Source organism: Mesoplodon mirus (assembly GCF_964341445.2).
Source record: "Mesoplodon mirus genome assembly, chromosome: 2".
NCBI classification, from domain to species: domain Eukaryota; kingdom Metazoa; phylum Chordata; class Mammalia; order Artiodactyla; family Ziphiidae; genus Mesoplodon; species Mesoplodon mirus.
This window is the reverse complement of record NC_138977.1, coordinates 32,590,759-32,611,943: the sequence shown is the minus strand read 5'-3', so window position 1 is coordinate 32,611,943 and position 21,185 is coordinate 32,590,759. Positions and strand designations below refer to the sequence as shown.

The window sequence follows — 21,185 nt, the reverse complement described above, 5'->3', positions numbered from 1 at the left end:
ATCATAGGGACTTCCTTGGTGGTGCCGTGGTTGAGAATCTGCCTGCCAATGCAGGGGAAACAGGTTCGACCCCTGGTCCGGGAAAATCCCATATGCCGTGGAGCAACGAAGCCTGTGCACTACAACTACTGAGCCTGCGCTCTAGAGCCCACGAGCCACAACTACTGAGCCCGCATGCCCAGAGCCCACACACCACAACAAAGAGTAGCCCCTGCTTGCTGCAACTAGAGAAAGCCCGCACTCAGCAATGAAGACCCAAAGCAGCCAAAAATAAATAAGTAAATGCATTAAAATTTTTTTTAAAAAATCATATGCAGTATACTTACAGTATATATTTGTACTATATATACACACAGTATCTTTAGTATATTTGCTACATAATAATATACAATACATATACAGTATATCTTTTCTCAGTAAATAAATAGATAAAGGGAGACAATTGTAGTGGTTCAGGTTTGGGAAACATTTGCACAAGAAAATGGAATTTGGCCTTTAAGATGAGACCATTAAGAGATAGAATGTAAAAAAAAAAGAAGGGAAATGGTTTGAAGATGATCCTGGAAGAACGCCTTTTATGTGGTGTTTCAGGAAGACTCATACGACAAGAGCATGAATTGGAGGAAGGTGATAGAGGAAGTGGGGAAGAAACCAAGAGAAAGAAAATGAAGGCACGGGTGCAAGAAACACTTAAGAAGTGTACCACACAAGCTGCATATAAGTAGAGACCTTACCTGGCACGCTTAAAAGCTGTCTCCCCATACCCAGAACAGTAACCTTGGAGGTTCTTAAAAACACTTGATTAATGTGGAATGAGTGTCATAGCACAAAACAGAGATGGCTATAGACTGCATGATCAGGACAAGGAGAGTAATGAATTAATTATTCTGAAATATCAAAAATCAGTGATGGCAAGTGTTATGGTGCCATGAGCAGAAAGGAAAAAAAAATTAGTACGAAGACATGGTTTGTAGGATAATGTTTTCAGGGTTTTCTTTCCTTTTTGTATGGAATTAGTTGGAATGATATAGAGTTAGAAATTCTCCAGTGGGTGGCATGGGAGAATGAGGGGTTGAAGTTAAGCTGTCAACTCCAGCTAAGGCTGTACTATATGAGGTTGAGATCAAGACGGCAGAAGGGGTGGGAGAATGTGGAGCTCAACTCCTCCCACAGTCACATCAAAAATATACCTACTGGGCTTCCCTGGTGGCACAGTGGTTTAGAGTCCGCCTGCAGATGCAGGGGACACAGGTTCGTGCCCTGGTCTGGGAGGATCCCACATGCCGCAGAGCAGCTGGACCCGTGAGCCATGGCTGCTGAGCCTGTGCATCTGGAGCCTGTGCTCCACAATGGGAGAGGCCACAATAGTAAGAGGCCCGCGTACCACCCCCCCAAAAAACAAAAAAAAACCCACAATGGATCAATGGAGAAATTAAAGGAGATCAGAAAATACCTTGAGGCAAATGAAAATGTAAACACATCACAAAATCTAGGGTATGCAGCGAAAGCATTTCTAAGAGGGAAGTTTATAGTGATGTAGGCCTACTTTAAGAAACAATAGTAATCTCAAATAAACAACCTAATCTACCATCTAAAGGAATTACAAAAAGAAGAGCAATAAATGCCCAAAGTCAGAATAAGGGAGGAAATAATAAAGATCAGGCAGGAAATAAATGAAATAGAGACAAAACAAACAAACAAACAAACAATAGAAATGAATCAAAGAGTATTTGTTTGTTTGTTTTTCAGATATACAAAATTAATAAGCCTTTAGCCTGGGTCATCAAGAGTTAAAGAGCACCTAAGTAAACAAAATAAGAAATGAAAAAGGAGAAATAACAGCTAATATCACAGAGATACAAAAAATCATGAGAATACTCTGTACAGTTATATGCCAACAAATTGGACAACATAGAAGAAATGGTCAAATTTCTAGAAACATACAATCTTCCAAGGCTGACTCAGGAAGAAATAGGTAACCTACACAGACTGATCACTAGTAGTGAAATTGAATTTGTAGTTAAAAAAATACTCCAGGCAAACAAAAGTCCAGGACTAAATGGCTTCACAGTGGGAATTCTACCAAATATATAAAGAAAAACTAATACCTATCCTTTTCAAACTACTACAAAAAAATTCAAGAGGATGGAACACTCCCACATTCATTATATGAGGTCACCATTAATTTACCCTGTTACTAAAACCAGACAAAAACACTACAAAAAACAAAAAAATTACAGGCCAACGTCTCTGATGAATATAGATGTAAAAATCCTGAACAAAATATTAGCTGACGACATTTAACAATATATAAAAAAGACCATACACTATGATCATGTGGAATTTATTCCAGGGATGTAAGAGTGGTTTAATATCCAGAAATCAATCAGTGTGATACATCATCTTAACAAAATAAAGCATAAAAATCACATGTTCATTTCAATAGACACAGGAAAAGCATTTGACAATTCAACGTCTATTCATGATAAAAACTTTCATCCAAATGGGTTAGAGAGAACATATCTTAACATAATAAAGGCCATTTATGACAGACGCACAGCTAGCATCATACTCAACAGTGAAATACTGAGAGCTTTTCCTCTAAAATCAGGAACAAGACAAAGATGCCCAGTCTCACTACTTCTACTTAACATAGTATTGGAAGTCCTAGCCACAGCAATCAGATAAAAAAAAGAAATAAAAGGCATCCAATTGGGAAGGGAAGAAGTAAAACTGTCTCTATTTGCAAATGATATAATACTATATGTAGAATACCCTACAGTCTCCACCCCAACACTATGAGAACTAATAAATGAATTCAGTAAAACTGCAGGATACAAGATTAATATACAGACATCTGTTGCTTATCTATACACTGATAATGAGCTATCAGAAAGAGAAAGCATGAACACAATCCCACTGAAATCACATCAAAAAAAACCCCAAAAAAACTTAGGAATAAATTTAACCAAGGAGATGAAAGATCTATACTCTGAAAACTATAAAACATTCATGAAGGAAATTGAAGATGATACAAAGAAATGGAAAGATATTTCTTGCTCTTGGATTAGAATAATTAATATTGTTAAAATGTCCATGCTACCCAAAGCAATCTACAGACTTAATGCAATCCCAAGCAAAATACCCATGTCATATTTTACAGAACTAGAGCAAATTGTCCTAAAATTTATATGGAAGACCCCTAGTGCCAAAGCAATCTTGAGAAAAAAAGAACAAAGCTCGAGGTACCACACTTCCTGATGTCAGACTATACTACAAAGCTACAGTAACCAAAACAGCATGGTACTGGTACAAAAACAGATCCATACATCAATGGAAGAGTTGAGAGCCCAGCAATAAACCCACACACCTATGGTTAATTAACCTATCACAAAGAAGGCAGAAATATGCAATGGAGAATAGACAGTCTCTTCAGTAAGTGGTGCTGGGAAAACTGGACAGCTACATGTAAAAGAATTAAATTAGAAAAGTTACACCATATACAAAAATAAACCCCAAATGGATTAAAGATTAAACTGTAATACCTGAAACCATAAAACTCCTTGAAGGAAAACATAGACAGAACATTCTTTAATGCAAATAGTAGCAATAATTTTTTGGATCTGTCTTCCAAGGCAAAGGAAATAATAAGAAAGATAAACAAATGGGACCTAATTAAACTTAAATGCTTTTGCACATCAAAATAAACCATCAACAAAATGAAGACAACATACAGAATGGGAGAACATATTTTCAAATTATATGACCGAATAGGGGTTAATATCCAAAATATATAAACAACTCATACAACTCAAAAAAACAAACAACCTGATTAAAAAATGGGCAGAAGACATACAGATGGCCAGTAGACACATGAAATGATGTTTAACATCACTAATCAATGGGGAAATGCAACTCAAACCACAATAAGATATCACCTCACACCTGCCAGGATGTCTGTCTTCGAAAAGTCTACAAATAACAAATGTTGGTGAAGATGTGGAGAAAAGAGAACCCTCTTGCACTGTTGGTGGGAATGTAAATTGCTGCAGCCACTATGGAGAACAGTATGGAGGCTCCTCAAAATACCAAAAATAGAGCTACCATATGATCCACTCCTGGGTATATATCCAAAGAAAATGAAAACACTAATTTGAAAAGATACATGAACCCCAATGTTCATAGCAGCATTATTTACAATAGCCAATATATGGAAGCATCCTAAGTGTCCATCAACAGACAAATGGATAAATATGAAGTGGTGTATATATATCTATATATCAGAATATAGAGAGATATGCACACACAGAATGGAATACTACTCAGCCATAAAAAAGAATGAAATATTGCCATTTGTAGCAACATGGATGGACCTAGAGGGTACTATGTTTAGTGAAATGAGTCAGCCAGAGAAAGGCAAATACTGTATGTTATCACTTATATTTGGAATTTAAAAGATAAAGCAAATGAATACATATAATAAGATGGAAACAGACTCACAGTTACAGAGAACAAACTAGTGATTACCATTGGGGAGAGGGAAGGGTGGAAACAAAGATGGGTGTGTGGGATTAAGAGATACAAACTACTATGTATAAAGTAAATAAGCAATAAGGATATATTGTACTGCACAAGGAAATATAGCAATTACTTTATAACTTTAAATGGAGTATAATCTATAAAAATGTTGAACCATTATGTTATACACCTGAAAGCAATCTAATATTGTAAATCAACTATACTTTAAAAAAGAGAATGTACTATATCTATCCTATGGTATTTTCTAAACTTAACACCATGCTTGTCACACTGAATGTTTACAGTATAAGTTGCTCAGTTAATAAATAGATAAAGGGAGACAACAGAAGTGATATGAAGGTTTGGGAAGCATGCATAAAAAGTTGAACTTAACCTTGTTTAAAGGGATGAGACCTCTAAGGATAGATTTAATTTGGGATATAGGGGGGAAAAGAGTAAAAGGTAATTATAGGGAAAGCAAGAGCACCAAGATGATATCATTTTACTTGGTAGCCATGTGGAGAAGGAATTGGACGAGAGCACTGCTAGCAGCAGCGGAAAGAGAGAGCATTTCTAGAAGCAAGTTGTTTTTATTTTCTTTTTAGCCAGATATTTTTCTTTTAATTGAAGTACAGTTGATGGGCGTATTATATAAGTTACAGGAGTACAATATAGTAGTTCACAATTTTTTAAGGTTATACTCCATTTGTAGTTATTATAAAATATTTGCTGTAGTTCCCATGTTGTACAACATATCCTTTGTAGTTTATTTTATACCTAATAGTTTGTACCTCTTAATCCCCTGCCCCTGTATTGCTCCTCTACCCTTCCCTCTCCTCACTGGTAAACACTAGTTTGTTCTCTATATCTGTGAGCCTTCTTCTTTTTTGTTACATTCACTAGTTTGTTGTATTTTTAGATTCCACTATAAGTGATATTATACAGTATTTATCTTTCTCTGTCTGACTTATTTCACTTAGCATAATGCCCTCCAATTCCATTTATGTTGCTTCAAATGGCAACATTTCATTTTTTTTATGGCTGAGTAATATTCCATTGTATATATGTACCACAGCTTCTTTCTCCATTCATCTATTGATGGACACTTAAGTTGCTTCCATATATTGGCAATTGTGAATAATGCTGCTGTGAACAACAAGGTGCATGTATCTTTTTGAATGAGTGTTTTTGTTTGTTTGTTTTGGATTTTTTTTTAATATATACATAGGAGTGGAATTGCTGGATCATATGGTAGTTCTATTTTTAGTTTTTTTGAGAAGCTTCCATGTTGTTTTCCATAGTAGCCGCACCAATTTACACCCTCACCCATAGTGTATGAGTGTTCCCTTTTCTCCACATCCTCACCAATACCTGTTATTTGCATTCTTTTTAATGATAGCCCTTCTGACAGGTGTGAGGTGATATCTCATGGTGGTTTTGATCTGCATTTCCCTGACGATTAGTGATGGTGAGCACCAGCACATCAAAAAGAATAAAATACCTAAGAATAAACCTACCCAGGGAGGTAAAAGACCTATACACAAAAAACTATATGACACTGATGAAAGAAATTGAAGTCAACACAAACAGATGGAAAGATACATCGTGTTCTTGGACTGGAAGAATTAATATTGTTAAAATGAGCATACTACCCAAGGCAATCTGTAGATTCAGTGCAATATCTGTCAAAATACCCATGGCGTTTTTCATAGAACAAGAACAAATAATTTTAAATTTTATATGGAAACATAGAATCAAGTTTTTGATTAATAAATTCAAAGAGGCCAAGAAAGCTAGATCTGAGAAAAAAATATTATATTTAGTGATTAGGGGATCTTAAGGGAGTTTTCAATAGTAAAATTGGGGTCACTGTTTACAAGGAGATAATGCCAGAAGTTGTGTGATTAAAGATGAGAGAGGTTTTCTTCGGTCTCCAAATATTGAGGTCAGGATTGCTTGGTGATGCAGCTTTCACAAGACTTTGCACAAGCTGCAAAGCGCCATTCCTGCTTATGAAGCAGACTGTGGGTTTCACAGCAGTGAATGGCAACTTCTAAATACAAAAAAATGTTAAACAAAAATACATCAGGCTCTATTCTTCTCTCTTTCTACTAAATAACCATTCAAGGTTCTCCAGACTGTATGGAGTATGCTACATTAGCAGCACCAATGAGCAGAATGACCCAAGAGAAAAAGATGTGAGTTGGATGCACCATCAACATTGTTATTGGCTTTTATCACCTGGGCTTGTAATAAAAAGTGGAATAGTCAGAAAGTTATCTACACCCAGGAGATTATCATTTCTGCTGTTTGACCTAAAGTATCTTTTAAAAGGACTTGCCTTTGTTGAGTTTCTCAAAGTTGATATTAAATATTTAATTAAAGTCGTACTCAGTGAGAACAACCTTACATTTAGCTTAGAGTTTTAAGACATACATGCAAATCTAATGCTAATTAGCATAATTATTCAGAAATTTATAATAGTGTTTCATAGGGTCATGAATCTAGAGGTGAAACTGAGAGCTTTCCCCTCCTTCCTCTGCCTCCAGAGGTGAGACAGAACAAGGTGATGATATATGGGGTGTGATGTTATCTAACTCATTTTAGAAAGTTGTCTTTTGAAACTGTTTCCAGAGCTATAACACATCATTTGAATATTGATAGTGATAGTAGATCTTCCTTCTTTGAGGATGGATATAAGTTAGGGAAATGACTTTGAATTTTGGAGTATTGCTGGAGAATAAGGTAGAGATGAAAAAGAGTAATTTCGTTTCTAATCAAAGGAAGAGTCCTTTCAAAGTAGAGAACCAAGGTCCTTGTGTCTTAGGTCAGTAGGGTCTTGTATCTGTGCTGTATTGGGGAGAAGATCAGTATTAGCACGCGAACACACTGATATTTGGGGGATGGAGTGTTAGGAATACAGCACTCAGATTTTCATCTTGAGATGGTCACTGCAAACTGGGTAAGCAAAATACCTTAGCTCAGGTCAGCATTCTGACTGAGTCCTTGGTGTAAATGCAATGATACCCTTATCATTTGGGGGGACAGGGACAATGACAGACATAAGGTCAGGGGAGATGAGCAATGTCGACCAAATGGATGTTCATTGTGTGTGTGGTAAAGGGACACACAGAGAGAGATCTAGGAAAATAGAAGCTGCAGGCAAGTGGACAATTGAATATGTGCCCTGATGAGATAAAAGGCAAGGGGAAAAGGCTGAGAGGTGGCTGGGATAGTCAGGAGGGAACGGCCATGGTTGCACAATTATGGTCATTGGAGAATTAGCTGAACTGCATGAAAAAAAGTACCTTCTGAGTTAGGTGAATTGTCATTTCTGATGAAGTCTTGTGCAGCTTGTGCCCATGCTTGGGCCAATGCCAGGTGTTTCCAGATGGTCACGACAGCCAGGAGGCCCCTTGACAACTCACTCCAGAGTCTAAAACAAATGGGAAATGAAAGATATGGCTTCTTATTCAGACTGTGTATTCAAACAGTGGCTTCCGTTACCAGGCGATTTCACTGAGAATGGATGAGGAGGGCTCATTAATAAATTATATTGCCTGATATTCCTATAGTTTTTAGATGACATGCCAACACTTTGCAGGAAATGAAATAAAATAGACCCAGAGAGAATTTTAGAGCAACTTCTCATTTTTATACGTCCTATGGAGTCAACAATTTCTGAACAAGCTTAAGATTTAAGATGTGCACGTCAGGATGAATATATCCATGCATAAAATAAGAAATCATGGAGGAGTTTGCCCAGAAGGGTTTAAACAATGAAAGGGATTTTTCATGTAAGTCAGGAATGAGCACAGTCAAACACATTAAAGGTGGTTTTCAACATCTGTTCTCAGACAAGGACAAAAACATAAATGTGAATAAAAGTTGGGAATATCATCTTTGCTTTATGTTAAAGTATTAGAGTAAATGTAAAGAAATACATACAGCTGTTTTCTGAGACATATTAGTCTGTTCTGCAGAAGATTCTTAGAAAAGATGTCAGTCGACGATTACACAGACATAACCTAGAAATCCCAGGAAACGTCTTATGTTAGAAAGGCAGAAGTGAGTTGAAGATTAATACATATTTGGAGGAAAACTGAAACATCCGATGATTAAGGGCCACTCAGAGAACTGGCCAATCTGGCTTTCCTTTCATTTCATATCACACGATAGTCATTAAAAATTATTGCCCATCATTTATTGATTGTCTGCAATTGGCTATTCAAATCTGTATATTTTAGCAATGCTCTTATTCATGAAACAAATCTACTTTTTCTATAGACCATTTATTTTTGTGAGTAAAATAAAATGAAATATGATAGCATTGGCCTTATCCTTTAAATGAGGTTTAATTAATTTACAAGGATGCCTGGTATTATGTTTTGGGTTGTTCGATTATGTTACTGGAGAGCTGAATTTCATATTTTGGATCGAAATTAACTTTGAGATTAAAAAATACCAGCTACTCATTCACTCAAAGCATGTGGTTGACATGAATTGGTTGTCTTAAGCGCTGTGGCATGTGTGGTTTGTATTGTGCATTGCAGAGATTATTCTTGGACAAAGTAACCCTTACTTCTCAGAGAGAGAGGATCAAATTTGTGCTCAAAAAATTATTCTGGTTAGATTGTGGAGAAGTGAATGGAAGGGGCATAATTGGATGAAGGAGGAAAGTTGGGTAGGTATTCCAGTAATCCGAGTTAGGGACACAATATTATCCATTAGTTAAGTGTGTGGACTCTGAATCTGCCTGTCTGGGTTTGAATAGAGCATCTCTTAGTAGCTGTCTGACTTTGGGTAAGTCACTTAATCTCCCTATGTTTCAATTTTCCTATCAGTAATTTGGGAATAATAATCTTTCCTACCTCGAGGGTTAGCATAAGAAATAAATGATTTCATGTACCATGCCAGGCCACAAGGCAAGCCCAAGATACATGGTATATGCTATCAGTGAACTAGGATGGTCGGAATGGAGAGAGAAATAAGGGGACCACCTTTGAGTATATTTAGGTATTAGAATGATCATGACTTAGTGATGGTCTGACTGTGGGAGAGTGATTGGGAGAAGATCCTTCACTGAAATACAAGTACTGGTAGAGAACAAGGGATTGTGGGAGTGATGAGGACTTCTGAATAAAATATTGGGTTTTTTTTTTTAAGAATGATGATTCTATGCCAAAGTATTTTGATAATATTCTTTGTGTTGCATGGACTAGAACACATGGGATGAGTTAAGTCCGTGGGAGAGATTAAAAAAATTAGGAGTTCTGAGCTTCACACAATTACTCCTTGACTGCATTTCTCAAGGTAAGAGGTGTCCCTTTTGGGTGACATGTTCCTGTGTGTGGTGCCAGCCCTGCATCCATCTTCTCTTAAAGAGGTTTTGGTCAGCATTAGAACTTTTCATAAGTGCGCCGATCTTGTAGTATAAAAGCATTATTAGCACGATAAAGCCTTTAAAAAAAATCAGATAATTCAAGGAATGAGTTATTATGAATATGTATAAATCCCAGGTAATTGCAGTTTGTTCTTTATAACTAATGATTTTTACTTGTATTCTTTTTTTATGGAGCTGTCCTAAAATATGTTTATATTTACATGGCTTGTTAAATAAGAATGTGTATATATTCTTTTTTTTCTTCCAGTTTTATTGAGTTATAACTGACATACAGCACTGTATAAGTTTAAGGCATGAAGCATAATGATTTGACTTACATACATCATGAAATGATTATCACAATAAGTTTAGTGAACATTCATCTCATATAAATAAATGAAAAATTAAAAAAAATTTCTTTGTGATGAGAACTCTTAGGATTTACTTTCTTAACTACTCTCATATATGACATTCAGCAGTGTTAATTATATTTATCATGCAGTACATTACATCCCTAGTACTTATCTATCATGTAGAACTGGAATTTCGTACCTTTTGGCTACCTTCATCCAATTTCTTCTCCCCCAGCCTTCACCTCTGATAACTACAAATCTGATCTCTTTTTCTATGAGTTTGCTTGTTGGGTTTTTTTTTTAATTTTTTAATTTTATGTTATTTATTTTTTTATACAGCAGGTTCTTATTAGTCATCCATTTTATACACATCAGTATTGTTTTTTTTTTTTGTTTTTTGGGGTTTTTTTGGCGGTACCCAGGCCTCTCACTGTTGTGGCCTCTCCCATTGCGGAGCACAGGCTCTGGACACGCAGGCTCAGCGGCCATGGCTCACGGGCCCAGCCGCTGCGCAGCATGTGGGATCTTCCCGGACCGGGGCCCGAACCCATGTCCCCTGCATCGGCAGGCGGACTCTCAACCACTGTGCCACCAGGGAAGCCCCAGTGTTGTTTTTGAAGTGTAAGTGACCAACAGCACTCTGTTAGTTCCTGATGCACAACATAATGGTTCGTTATTTCTGTATATTACAAAATGATTACCAAGATAGGTCTAATTACTGTTTGTCACCATACACAGTATTATTGACTATATTCCCCACAATGTATGTTTCATTCCTGTGACTGATTTATTCTGAAACTGGACGTTTGTCCCTCTCCAGCTCCCTAACCTGTTTCACCCCCTCACTTCCCCTCTGCTGACCATCTGTTCGTCCTCTGTATTTATGACTCTGTTTCTATTTTGTTATGTTTATTCTTTTTTGTTTGTCTGTTTTTTAGAATCCACATAGAAATAAAAGCATACACAATTTGCCTTCTCTCTCTGACTTATTTCACTTAGCACAATATCCTTTAGGTCTATCCAAGAGTTTATTCTTTTTTACTTTTTATACCTGAGTAATATTCCCTTGTGTACATACACTGTGTCTTCTTTACCCAGTCATCTATTGATGGGCACTTAGGTTGCTTCCATGTCTTGGCTATTGTGAGTAATGCTGGTATGAACATTGGGATACGTTATTAGTGTTTTTTTTTTCTTCAGAAAAATATGCAGAAGTGGAATTGCTGGATTGTATGGTAGTTCTATTTTTAATTTTTTGAGGAACCTCTATAATGTTTTTCATAGTGGCTGCAACAATTTACATTTCCACCAACAGTACACGAGGGTTCCCCATTCTCCATATCTTGCCAACATTTGTTATTTGTTGTCTTTTGGATGACAGCCATTCTAATGGGTGTGAGGTGATAGCTCGTTTTGGTTTTGATTTGCATTTCCCTGATGATTAGTGATGTTGAGCATCTTTTCATGTATCTGTTGGCCATCTGTATGTCTTCTTGGGAAAAATGTCTATTCAGGTCCTCTGCCCATTTTTTAATTGGGTTGTTTTTGTTTTTGATGTTGAGTTGTATGAGTTATTTGTACATATTGGATATTGGATATATTAACCCCATATCAGATGTAGGATTTGAAAATCTCCTCCCCCATTCAGTAGGCTGCCTTTTCAAACTTGTTGACGATTTCTGTCACTGTGGAAAAGCTTTTAAGTTCCGTATAGTCTCATAGCCAGAATTATTTTTTAATGATTTATAATTCTTTGAATTCCTCAAGTAGGGTGTTAAGTAAATAAGTGCTCAAAAATTTGATGAATTATTGATATCAACTCTCTGTATTTTTCAATATGTTGATTCTTTTGTATTTTGTGTAAAAGAGCATTTACTTTCAAACAAATGCATGTGAATGTATGCCAATTTCAATAATTTATCCTTTCTATTTCCCCTGTTCTTCTAGTCTGCTCCCAGTTTTCAAGAGGAGTATATGCTATTTTTGGATTTTATGACAAGAAGTCTGTAAACACCATCACATCATTTTGTGGAACGCTCCATGTGTCCTTCATCACTCCCAGCTTCCCGACAGATGGCACCCATCCATTTGTCATTCAGATGCGACCGGACCTCAAAGGAGCTCTTCTCAGCTTGATTGAGTACTACCAATGGGATAAGTTTGCATACCTCTATGACAGTGACAGAGGTAAGTGACAATATCCTTCCTTTGTAATGGGTCAAATTCAGTGCCCACACTTGATACTTCCATGTGACTTTATAGGGCTATGTAAGTGTCTTGAAGTCCAAGGGTAACTTGGCTTAATTATGCTGTGTAAATGAGTAATGCAATTCAAAACCTGGGTAACATACTTAGAGTAAAACAAACAAGCAAAAACATTGTGGATGTACCATTTACAGAGATAGACTGTGTTCACACAACGCCCGAATGTTCAGTTGTAATGCGCAAAGCACTTTCTGGTACCAGCAGCTAAGACCCTAGGATGACTATATTCCTAGTCCAGGGTCAGTGAAGTGACAGCCTTGAAAATTGGTTTAAGTAAGATTTGAATAAATATATAAATAAGAGCGTCTACAGAAATGTATAGACATTAAATATTTCCACATGCAAAGATTTTATCAGGCAGGGACAATTGTTATTAACCCTGCTTTAGAATGAGATCCCTGAATCTCAGAGAAGTTGATTTTTTTCCTGAGCCACCCACGTGTGGTTCAGCTGAACTCAGGTCTTTTGACAGCAGACCTGTGCTTTGTCACAGCTCCTCTACAGCTATTTACGAGGGGAAGTTTTGGATTAGAATGCCAATTAGATGGAGTCTTGGCTCTTTTTGCTAGTTTTTATTTCAGGGGTAAGAGTACTCCCTTTGTGTTTCCCGCATCATTTGTTGTGAAGTTTGGTATTAGCGGACCTGATTGACTTACGTGTCATAGAATTTCAGATATTTCTGACCATTCCTGGGTCTGTGACTCAGCTTCAGTGGGTCTGTGTACTTGGTAACATCGAATGAACATTTTGTGGACATGAACGTAGATGATTTTTCTTGAGAGAGTATCCACCAACAGACTGAGAAGTATTGACAACCACCATTGCCAGAGTACCTAATAGACACCGGCCTGTCCACGAAGCAACTTGCTTTAAATGTTCAAGTGAAAACCAGAAGCCTGTTTCTACCAGGAGAGAGCACCTTGCTTACCTGCAAGGGCGGCCAAACGGGGAGCCAGCTGCCAGCCCTTCTGCCTGATCAGTCTGGAGACTGGCTGCAGCAATCACAGCCTAGCATGCTCCAGCCTGGTGTCTAATTCCCTGTCCCGGCCTCCAGTCCTGAGAATGAGAAGGCTCCGTAGAAAAGCCAGTCAGCACTATACACACTGAGAAGAAAGACTCTGACAAGGGAGAGCCTTGCTACACACATGGGGAGTGAAAAACTCAAGCACAGAACAGTTGAGAGTAAATACGGATTCCGGTGTGCTGGATGGCTCTCTGCCCATTCTTCTGATCAATGTGGTACAGGGCTTATCATCATCTATCTCTTGTCCTCTGCTATGTCCTCTTTAACTCTTGTCTCCTCTTCATAGGATTTCTACCATCTAAATGTTTTTACTTCTAGCCACTCTTCTGTGTCATTGTCATGACTCCAGGCCAGGACAGCCCCATGTGTTCATCCTTCATCTTTCCATTTCTGTACTTGTTTCTCTTCAATCCATTTTCCGTAAAGGAGCCAGAAGTTTTGAATGCTTTTATTTATTTTTTAATTTAATTTTGTTTTATATTGGGGTATAGTTGACTTACAATGTTGTGTTAGTTTCAGGTGTACAGTGAAGTGATTCAGTTATAATATACATATATCCATTCTTTTTCAGATTCTTTTCCATTATAGGTTATTACAAGATATTGAGTAGAGTTCCCTGTGCTATATAGTAGGTCCTTGTTGTTTATCTATCTTATATATAGTAGTGTGTACATGTTAATCCCGAACTCCTAATTTATCCCTCCCCTCCACCTTTCCCCTTTGGTGACCATAAGTTTGTTTTCTGTCTGTGAGTCTGTTTCTGTTTTGTAAATAAGTACATTTGTATCATCTTTTCAGATTCCACATATAAGTGATATCATATAATATTTGTCTTTCTTTGTCTGACTTACTTTGCTGAATATGATAATATCTATGTCCATCCATGTTGCTGCAAATGGCATTATTTCATTCTTTTTTTATGTCTGAGTAATATTCCATTGTGTATATGTACCACAACTTCTTTATCCATTTTTCTGTTGGTGGACATTTAGGTTGCTTCCATGTCCTGGATATTGTAAACAGTGCTGCAATGGATATTGAGGTGTGTGTATCTTTCCGAATTATAGTTTCCTCTGGGTATATGCCCAGGAGTGGGATTGAAGGATCAGATGGTAGCTCTATTTTTTGAATGCTTTTAGATGCTTTACTGACCACATTGCTCCTTTACTTAAAATACTCCAGTGGCTCCTCGTTATAATGAGGATAAAACTGAAATTTCTTAACATGACTGTAAGTTGTTATAGTATCTGGTTCCTTCCCACTTATACTACTGCCTTGCTCACTCACTAGGCTAAACCCATCTCACTAATATTATTTTACTTTCTCAGATGCACCAAATTCTTTCACCTTGAATCTCTGCACAGACTTCTAAATTTTTCTCCTTCAGGTCTTAGTTTATATAACACAGAGATGCATTTCATATTATTATCTTCTCTCAAAGCAATCTTTCTTTTCCTACATAGTACTTATCACAATTTATAATTAATATTGATGTTCATTCTTTCACCCAAGAAGTGAGCTCCCAGTATATTCTAGGGACTGTTTTAACCACACAGATGAAGCTTTATTTTTTTAATTTAAGATCTGGCTCTAAGCCCAGGAAGGCAATGCCCTGGCAGTACCCACTACACCTACCTGTACATACAGCGCTTAAGATAATGCTAGCACAGAGTTGATGTCAATAAATAGCATTAATAAATGAATGAGTTGAGCATCTGTGTATTTTAAGTTTGAGATGATATTAGAACCTGAATCTTGCTTGCTAAAATGAAGGATCAGGGATGAATTCTCTCTACTCTTTGACTAGGTGCAAGGTGGTGTTTTCACTTTAGGGGCACACTTCAGCGTCACTATGGATCAGATGATGATGGATGGACTTATGTACTTGTGAAAAGAACCTGAGACATCTTTAATGATTTTATTAACACTTTATGAATATTAAATGAAATTGAAATGATGCCATAATCTCCAATCATTAAATTATACAAATTGATTTGAGTTCAAGTGCATCTGTGGAGAGGTCAACATTACAGTGATAATATTAAGTAATTATATATTAAAGCCAAAACTGACATTATGGATACATTTTCAAGATATTTTCAAATGGATACTCATGTTTTAATATGAAGAGTATTGCACTGCTTTTCATCTGAATCTATTTTCAGAGATAAATGTTTAAGACTCAAAATACTGACAAAAGACCTTTATGTAATGTTTTACTTGTCTCGTGGAAATGGGATGTTTGGTCTCTGATTTTTTCTTATTAATTACAATTGTTATAGCTTTGCTGTCATACCACATTTTAAAACGTTTATTCGTACATTTATCACATGAACTGTTTTTTCTCCCCCTATGGTCCTTAACCCATTTCTCTTACACTTTAAGGAAGTACCTCGTTGTTTTTGTGTTAGACGACTTGAGAATGAATCTGTGTGCCCTTACTATATTATGAATGCTTTTAAAAATAGGTTCCATGATTTGATCTTTTAAGTTATGTCTCCATATGCCTCAATTTCAAAGAGTTTTGTCTGTTTTTGATATGGCACTCTTTCCAGGTCCTTGACCGTAAGGATTTGTTTTTAATAATCTTTAATTTTCTGAGAGTCTAGATCAGGTAAACATACTGTTAAATTTTAATTTCTAAATATATGAATTGATGTTCTTTTGAATAACCCAAGCATGAGAATGGCTGTCCAACATTCTGCACTGAATACAAGCTAGATGAAAAAGACACAGTTTTTCTATGCTTCTTCTTTGCACTGCTTTTAACTAGGACTGCCAATGAAACCTTTCCTGATTCCAACTGTCCATCCAAAGGCTGAGCAACAAGTCCAGGAGACTACATCCCAATTGTAGACAAAGGAAGTCATGGATGCATCCTGATCTTTGTATAGGTTTTTGACTATTTCAAGTTTACCAGTGAGAGGATTGCTGAAACTGTTCACTTGGTGCCATGTGACCCTTTAGGAATGCTGGTGTCTTCTCTTTATCCAAGTCATGTGGCAGCAGCCTGGCACTCCTCAATGGATAACCCAACACCCTTCCTAAAAGTTCCAGAGAGAGGAGGCAGATGGCAGGGAGAGTAGGTAGATGGATCTTCAACACATTTGAGATATAGAGTCACAGGGTTGCCTATGTTAATGCATTCAATATAGGCTTGTCTTTGGATACACATGTACTACATTTGAACCAGGACTTAATCAAAATGTGGTTTTTATTTATTGGGTCAATGTTAGTAAGGTAATGTCATACATTTCTGTAGACAGTTGGTAAAACCAGAACTAATGCTTTTATAACTTGGTTTTAATTTTGAACCACCCTATTTGTCCCCTGAAGGAAAGGCACATTGATTCCAGTTCCAAAAAAGGCATCATGCCTAGAATAAAAATGCTTCCAGATTATAAGTTGCTTTCATGATGTTCCTGAGAAAGTCAATGAGGGAAATATATGTTAATCTAATCTGGCCTAGGCATGCTGCTGTGATTTAGTGATCATAAAATATTAATTTCTGTGCCTGAAAGATGAATAAGGGCTGTGAATTTTAAATGGAACAAAAAATATTTTCAAGAAGAAAGACATGGTCTGAATGAAATATACCTATATGCAATAGTCAATTTTAATTCCACCTATTAATGTGCAAACTAAGGCATTTAGACTTCACCTGTTTCAGTGCTGAAGGTTTTTCTGTAATTTTGTCACAGGCTTAGGAGCACTAGCTTAAGATACGACTGTGAACTACTGATAGTTCTTAGAGAGAGTTTTAGGGAGAGAGTCAGCTTATCAATAGGGTGTACAGCTGTAACTAGTCCAGCAACAATTTGGCACATGAAAAAGTAATATAATACAGAAGTAAGTAGCAGTACTTTAGCTATTCTTTATTTTATCCAGAAGTCTGAGCATTTAGTAGAGTGTAGAACTTAATTTTATACTCCTGTCATATTCTTTTTTTTTTTTTTTTGCGGTACACGGGCCTCTCACTGTTGTGGCCTCTCCCGTTGCGGAGCACAGGCTCCGGATGCGCAGGCTCAGCGGCCATGGCTCATGGGCCCAGCTGCTCCACGGCATGTGGGATCTTCCCAGACCGGGGCACGAACCCGTGTCCCCTGCATCGGCAGGTGGACTCTCCAGGGAAGCCCTTCTTGAGGTTTTTCAGAACATATTTTAAATATATTTCTTAGGAAGAGCAGTTAATTTTCCAAATTTTTTCTATTTGTAGATGAACAACAGTATATGTCAAGTTCTCTTTGTCATAAGCAATAAAATAATAAGAAATTAAACCAGGACTTAAATGTCCTGATTTAGTGGTACAGATATTAGAGTTGAAAAACCAGCTACTAATGTGTTTAAACAAACCGATACTTACATAGAATTCCCAGTGTCCATACAAGTTTATATTCTTAATTAAGGGATGAGTGTATTTATAAAGATACTTCTAGGCTAGTTTGTGTGGAAGGGAAAGAGATAATACTTTCTCTCCTAATTGGAATATGTTACCAAGAGACTAAGAGCATCAATTTGTGTTGTGCATGAATAATTTAATTTCACCCTAATATTTGTGATGTACATTTTCAGTGATTTTTTTAATTTTAAAATGATCTATTAATTTTAAACTAACCAGACATAATACAAAACTCTTAGTTGTAGGAAAAGGGCAGATCAAGTTGAGAAAGTATTTGAGAGAGTCAGTTGCTAATACTAAAAAAAAACCAAATCTGAGAATATTGATTAATAAGCGTGGGACAACAGTCTCTTCAAAATGTGAGACAGATCATGCCATGGTTTATGAATTATTTCTGGCTGTCCTTAGGAGATAACTGAATAATATTCAGTGTCTTCTGATGAAACTAAATTCATCGCCTGATTACGTACCACTTGGGCAGTTTAGCATCTTAATAAATGGATGTATTTTTTTTAGGTTTCATAGGTTACAAAATATTAATTCTAAGAGTTTTAATAACAGAATCCACACAAACTGTGAGTTATTTTTTGATACATAAAATGGATGAGTTTGAATCAGCTATTTCTTTAAATGCATTTTTATTGATTTTATTCATACATCCTCTCCATATTTTGGACAAGGTGAACTGCCAATAAATGTTAAGTTTAGAAATATCACTTGAGATTCATTTACACATTGGCATTTATATTTAAAATTTCTTGTTATATATGTTAAAGGATAGGGCAGAATATCAAGAACATCACCACTTGAAACTTTAGCTTAGTATGTGGTAAAGTTCATAATTAAATGAAAGCAACATGAAATAATTTATTGACTAGAAGAAAGGAAGCTCACGTATAAGTGCTGTATGGTAATATGTAGTATGTAGAACACCACCCATGGATGTGTTGTTTTAAAGAGGTGACAAGGAAGAGTCACATCATGACTGGAATGTGGAAAAGTAGGACCTTGACAGTGGAAAATGTTTAGAAAATTAGCTTTTTTCCTACTTGGAAAAAAAAACTGAATAAACTTAATAAGCGTTTTCAAGCACATTGATAGCTGTTGAGTTGATCATGATGATCAACTTTGGTTCTATCTTCACTGATGATGAAAAACAGGAAAAGGATTTGAAATGCATCCTGGAAGGATTTAATTTACTTACAGTGAACGGAAATCGTAGGTGATCTGTGAAGTTTTTAAAAGAAGTTTTATCACTAATTAGATTTTTTACAATGGTATGTGGTCTCTGTTTAAGTTATCCCTTGAGTAATTCTTGAGTACCCCATATTTTTTGTTACAGTACTGGATGGAGGAAACTAATTTTGTTGTTTTGCCCCCCAAAAAACCCCACAAAATTCATTTCAAGTTTAATTTATCATTCGACTTTTTAATTTGAAATAAAAGTAAATTATTTGCAATTTTCATTATGAAATATTTTAAATAACAACATGGACAGAATAATGTGAAGACCTGCAAGGACACTTAAGCCAGCTTTATTAGTGATGGGTAAGAGGAATCTTGCTTTATATCTATCCTTCTGCTCCTGACAATTATTTTGTTTTTGTTTTTTTTTTGTTTTTTGTTATTTTTTTGTGGTACGCGGGTCTCTCACTATTGTGGCCTCTTCCGTTGCGGAGCACAGGCTCCGGACGCGCAGGCTCAGCGGCCATGGCTCACGGGCCCAGCCGCTCCACGGCATGTGGGATCTTCCCGGACTAGGGCATGAACCCGTGTCCCCTGCATCAGCAGGCGGACTCTCAACCACTGCACCACCAGGGAAGCCCCTGACAATTATTTTGAAGCAAATACCTGACATCCTGTTATTTCAGCTGTAAATATTTCAGTTTATATTTTGAAAGGACAATTCTCTTGGTTTAAATATAACTACAATATTATCATATATAGACAAGTTAACAGTAATTCATTACTAGCATCATCTACTTTTTTTTCACAGTTTATTTGAATTAGGATAAAAGTGAGGTTCATATATCCAGTTGGTTAACATATCTCTTTAGGCTTTTATAAGGTAATGTAGAGTTTCCCACAGTCTGGACTTTGATTAGCATATTACTCTGTGCCATATATTCGTTATAAAAAGATAATTAGGTTTAGATGCTTGCTGAGATTCATGTTCACTTCTTGGCATGAATATTTCATAGGTGGTGTTGAGTATCCCCATTTGAAGGCACATAATTTCTACGCATCTCACTTTTTGTTTTGTTAGCAGCAGTTAACGATTCTTGCCTTGATTCATTAATTCACAAGGTGTTACAAGATTGGTTGTAATTCTGAATCTATATTCGTTCATCACTTATTAGCTGGAGTTTTTCCAAAAAAACCGAAAACACAAAAAATTTCCCTTAATTAACTATTACCCTGAGTAGAGTTCATATAGGAAAGGCGGGAAAATGCCTGTTTCTTTACCTTTATTTACCAGTTTTCAAAATAATAACTTGGCTCCTTAGCATCCATCAAAGGCAATCAAATATTTTTCTTAAATGTCATTACTAATCTATGGATTAGAAAATGTATGTATTTAAGTCTTTTGCAGTTATTATTTTTATTGCTATTCCAACTGCGTCATCTCTGTTTAAAGTGATTCTCATCAAATTTTCTCCTGGGTCTTTTGACACGAGGCTGATAGTTTTGGAGAGCTTCTTGCTTCGGGGTGTCACAAGGTGTTCTAGACTCATCTTATATACCCTTGGCAATATGGAATCAATAAGAATTTTAATGATATTTTCCAGGTTCAGGTAATTTTCAACAACATCTAGAATACGCATATTTTTTGCTGTTGATAAATAGATTTCAATAAAGTTTAGTACATGAATAAAGCTTCTAGAGTCATGTGTTCACATTAGGGAAACCCAAGATTTTATGGGTAAAAAGGGTCCAATATTCTTGTCTTTCTGGAATAAAGAAGATGATGTGATGAGTCCTGAATTCTTTTTGGAGCCTTGATTTTTGTTGTTCATTAAGCTATTCACAGAAATGATGAATTTGGGTTGGCTGTGAAGAGTTGAAGTGACATGGAAGACAAGTCTATATACTAGTTTTCCAAGTGCTAAACTGCAGCATTAACTTTAGGAAAGATGTTCCCAAGTTGTTTTCCCTCCCAATCCTACATATGAGGCAATGTGTGACCAATTAAAAATAAAAAGACAATTTTCGATATGGCCTAAGTCATATGATGCTATAAAC

General features: G+C 36.4%; 1 protein-coding gene across 2 annotated transcripts in view; it reads left to right on the top strand.

The window, feature by feature from the left end:
- Nucleotides 1-21,185, top strand: part of GRIA2 (glutamate ionotropic receptor AMPA type subunit 2) — a gene marked incomplete at both ends in the record, with an annotated part of 148,541 nt that overhangs the window by 65,291 nt on the left and 62,065 nt on the right. For both annotated transcript variants that reach the window (XM_082632123.1, XM_082632124.1), the window contains one exon: nucleotides 12,202-12,441. In XM_082632123.1, the coding sequence (XP_082488249.1) occupies nucleotides 12,202-12,441 (240 nt within the window). The remainder of the gene's footprint in view (nucleotides 1-12,201; nucleotides 12,442-21,185) is intronic.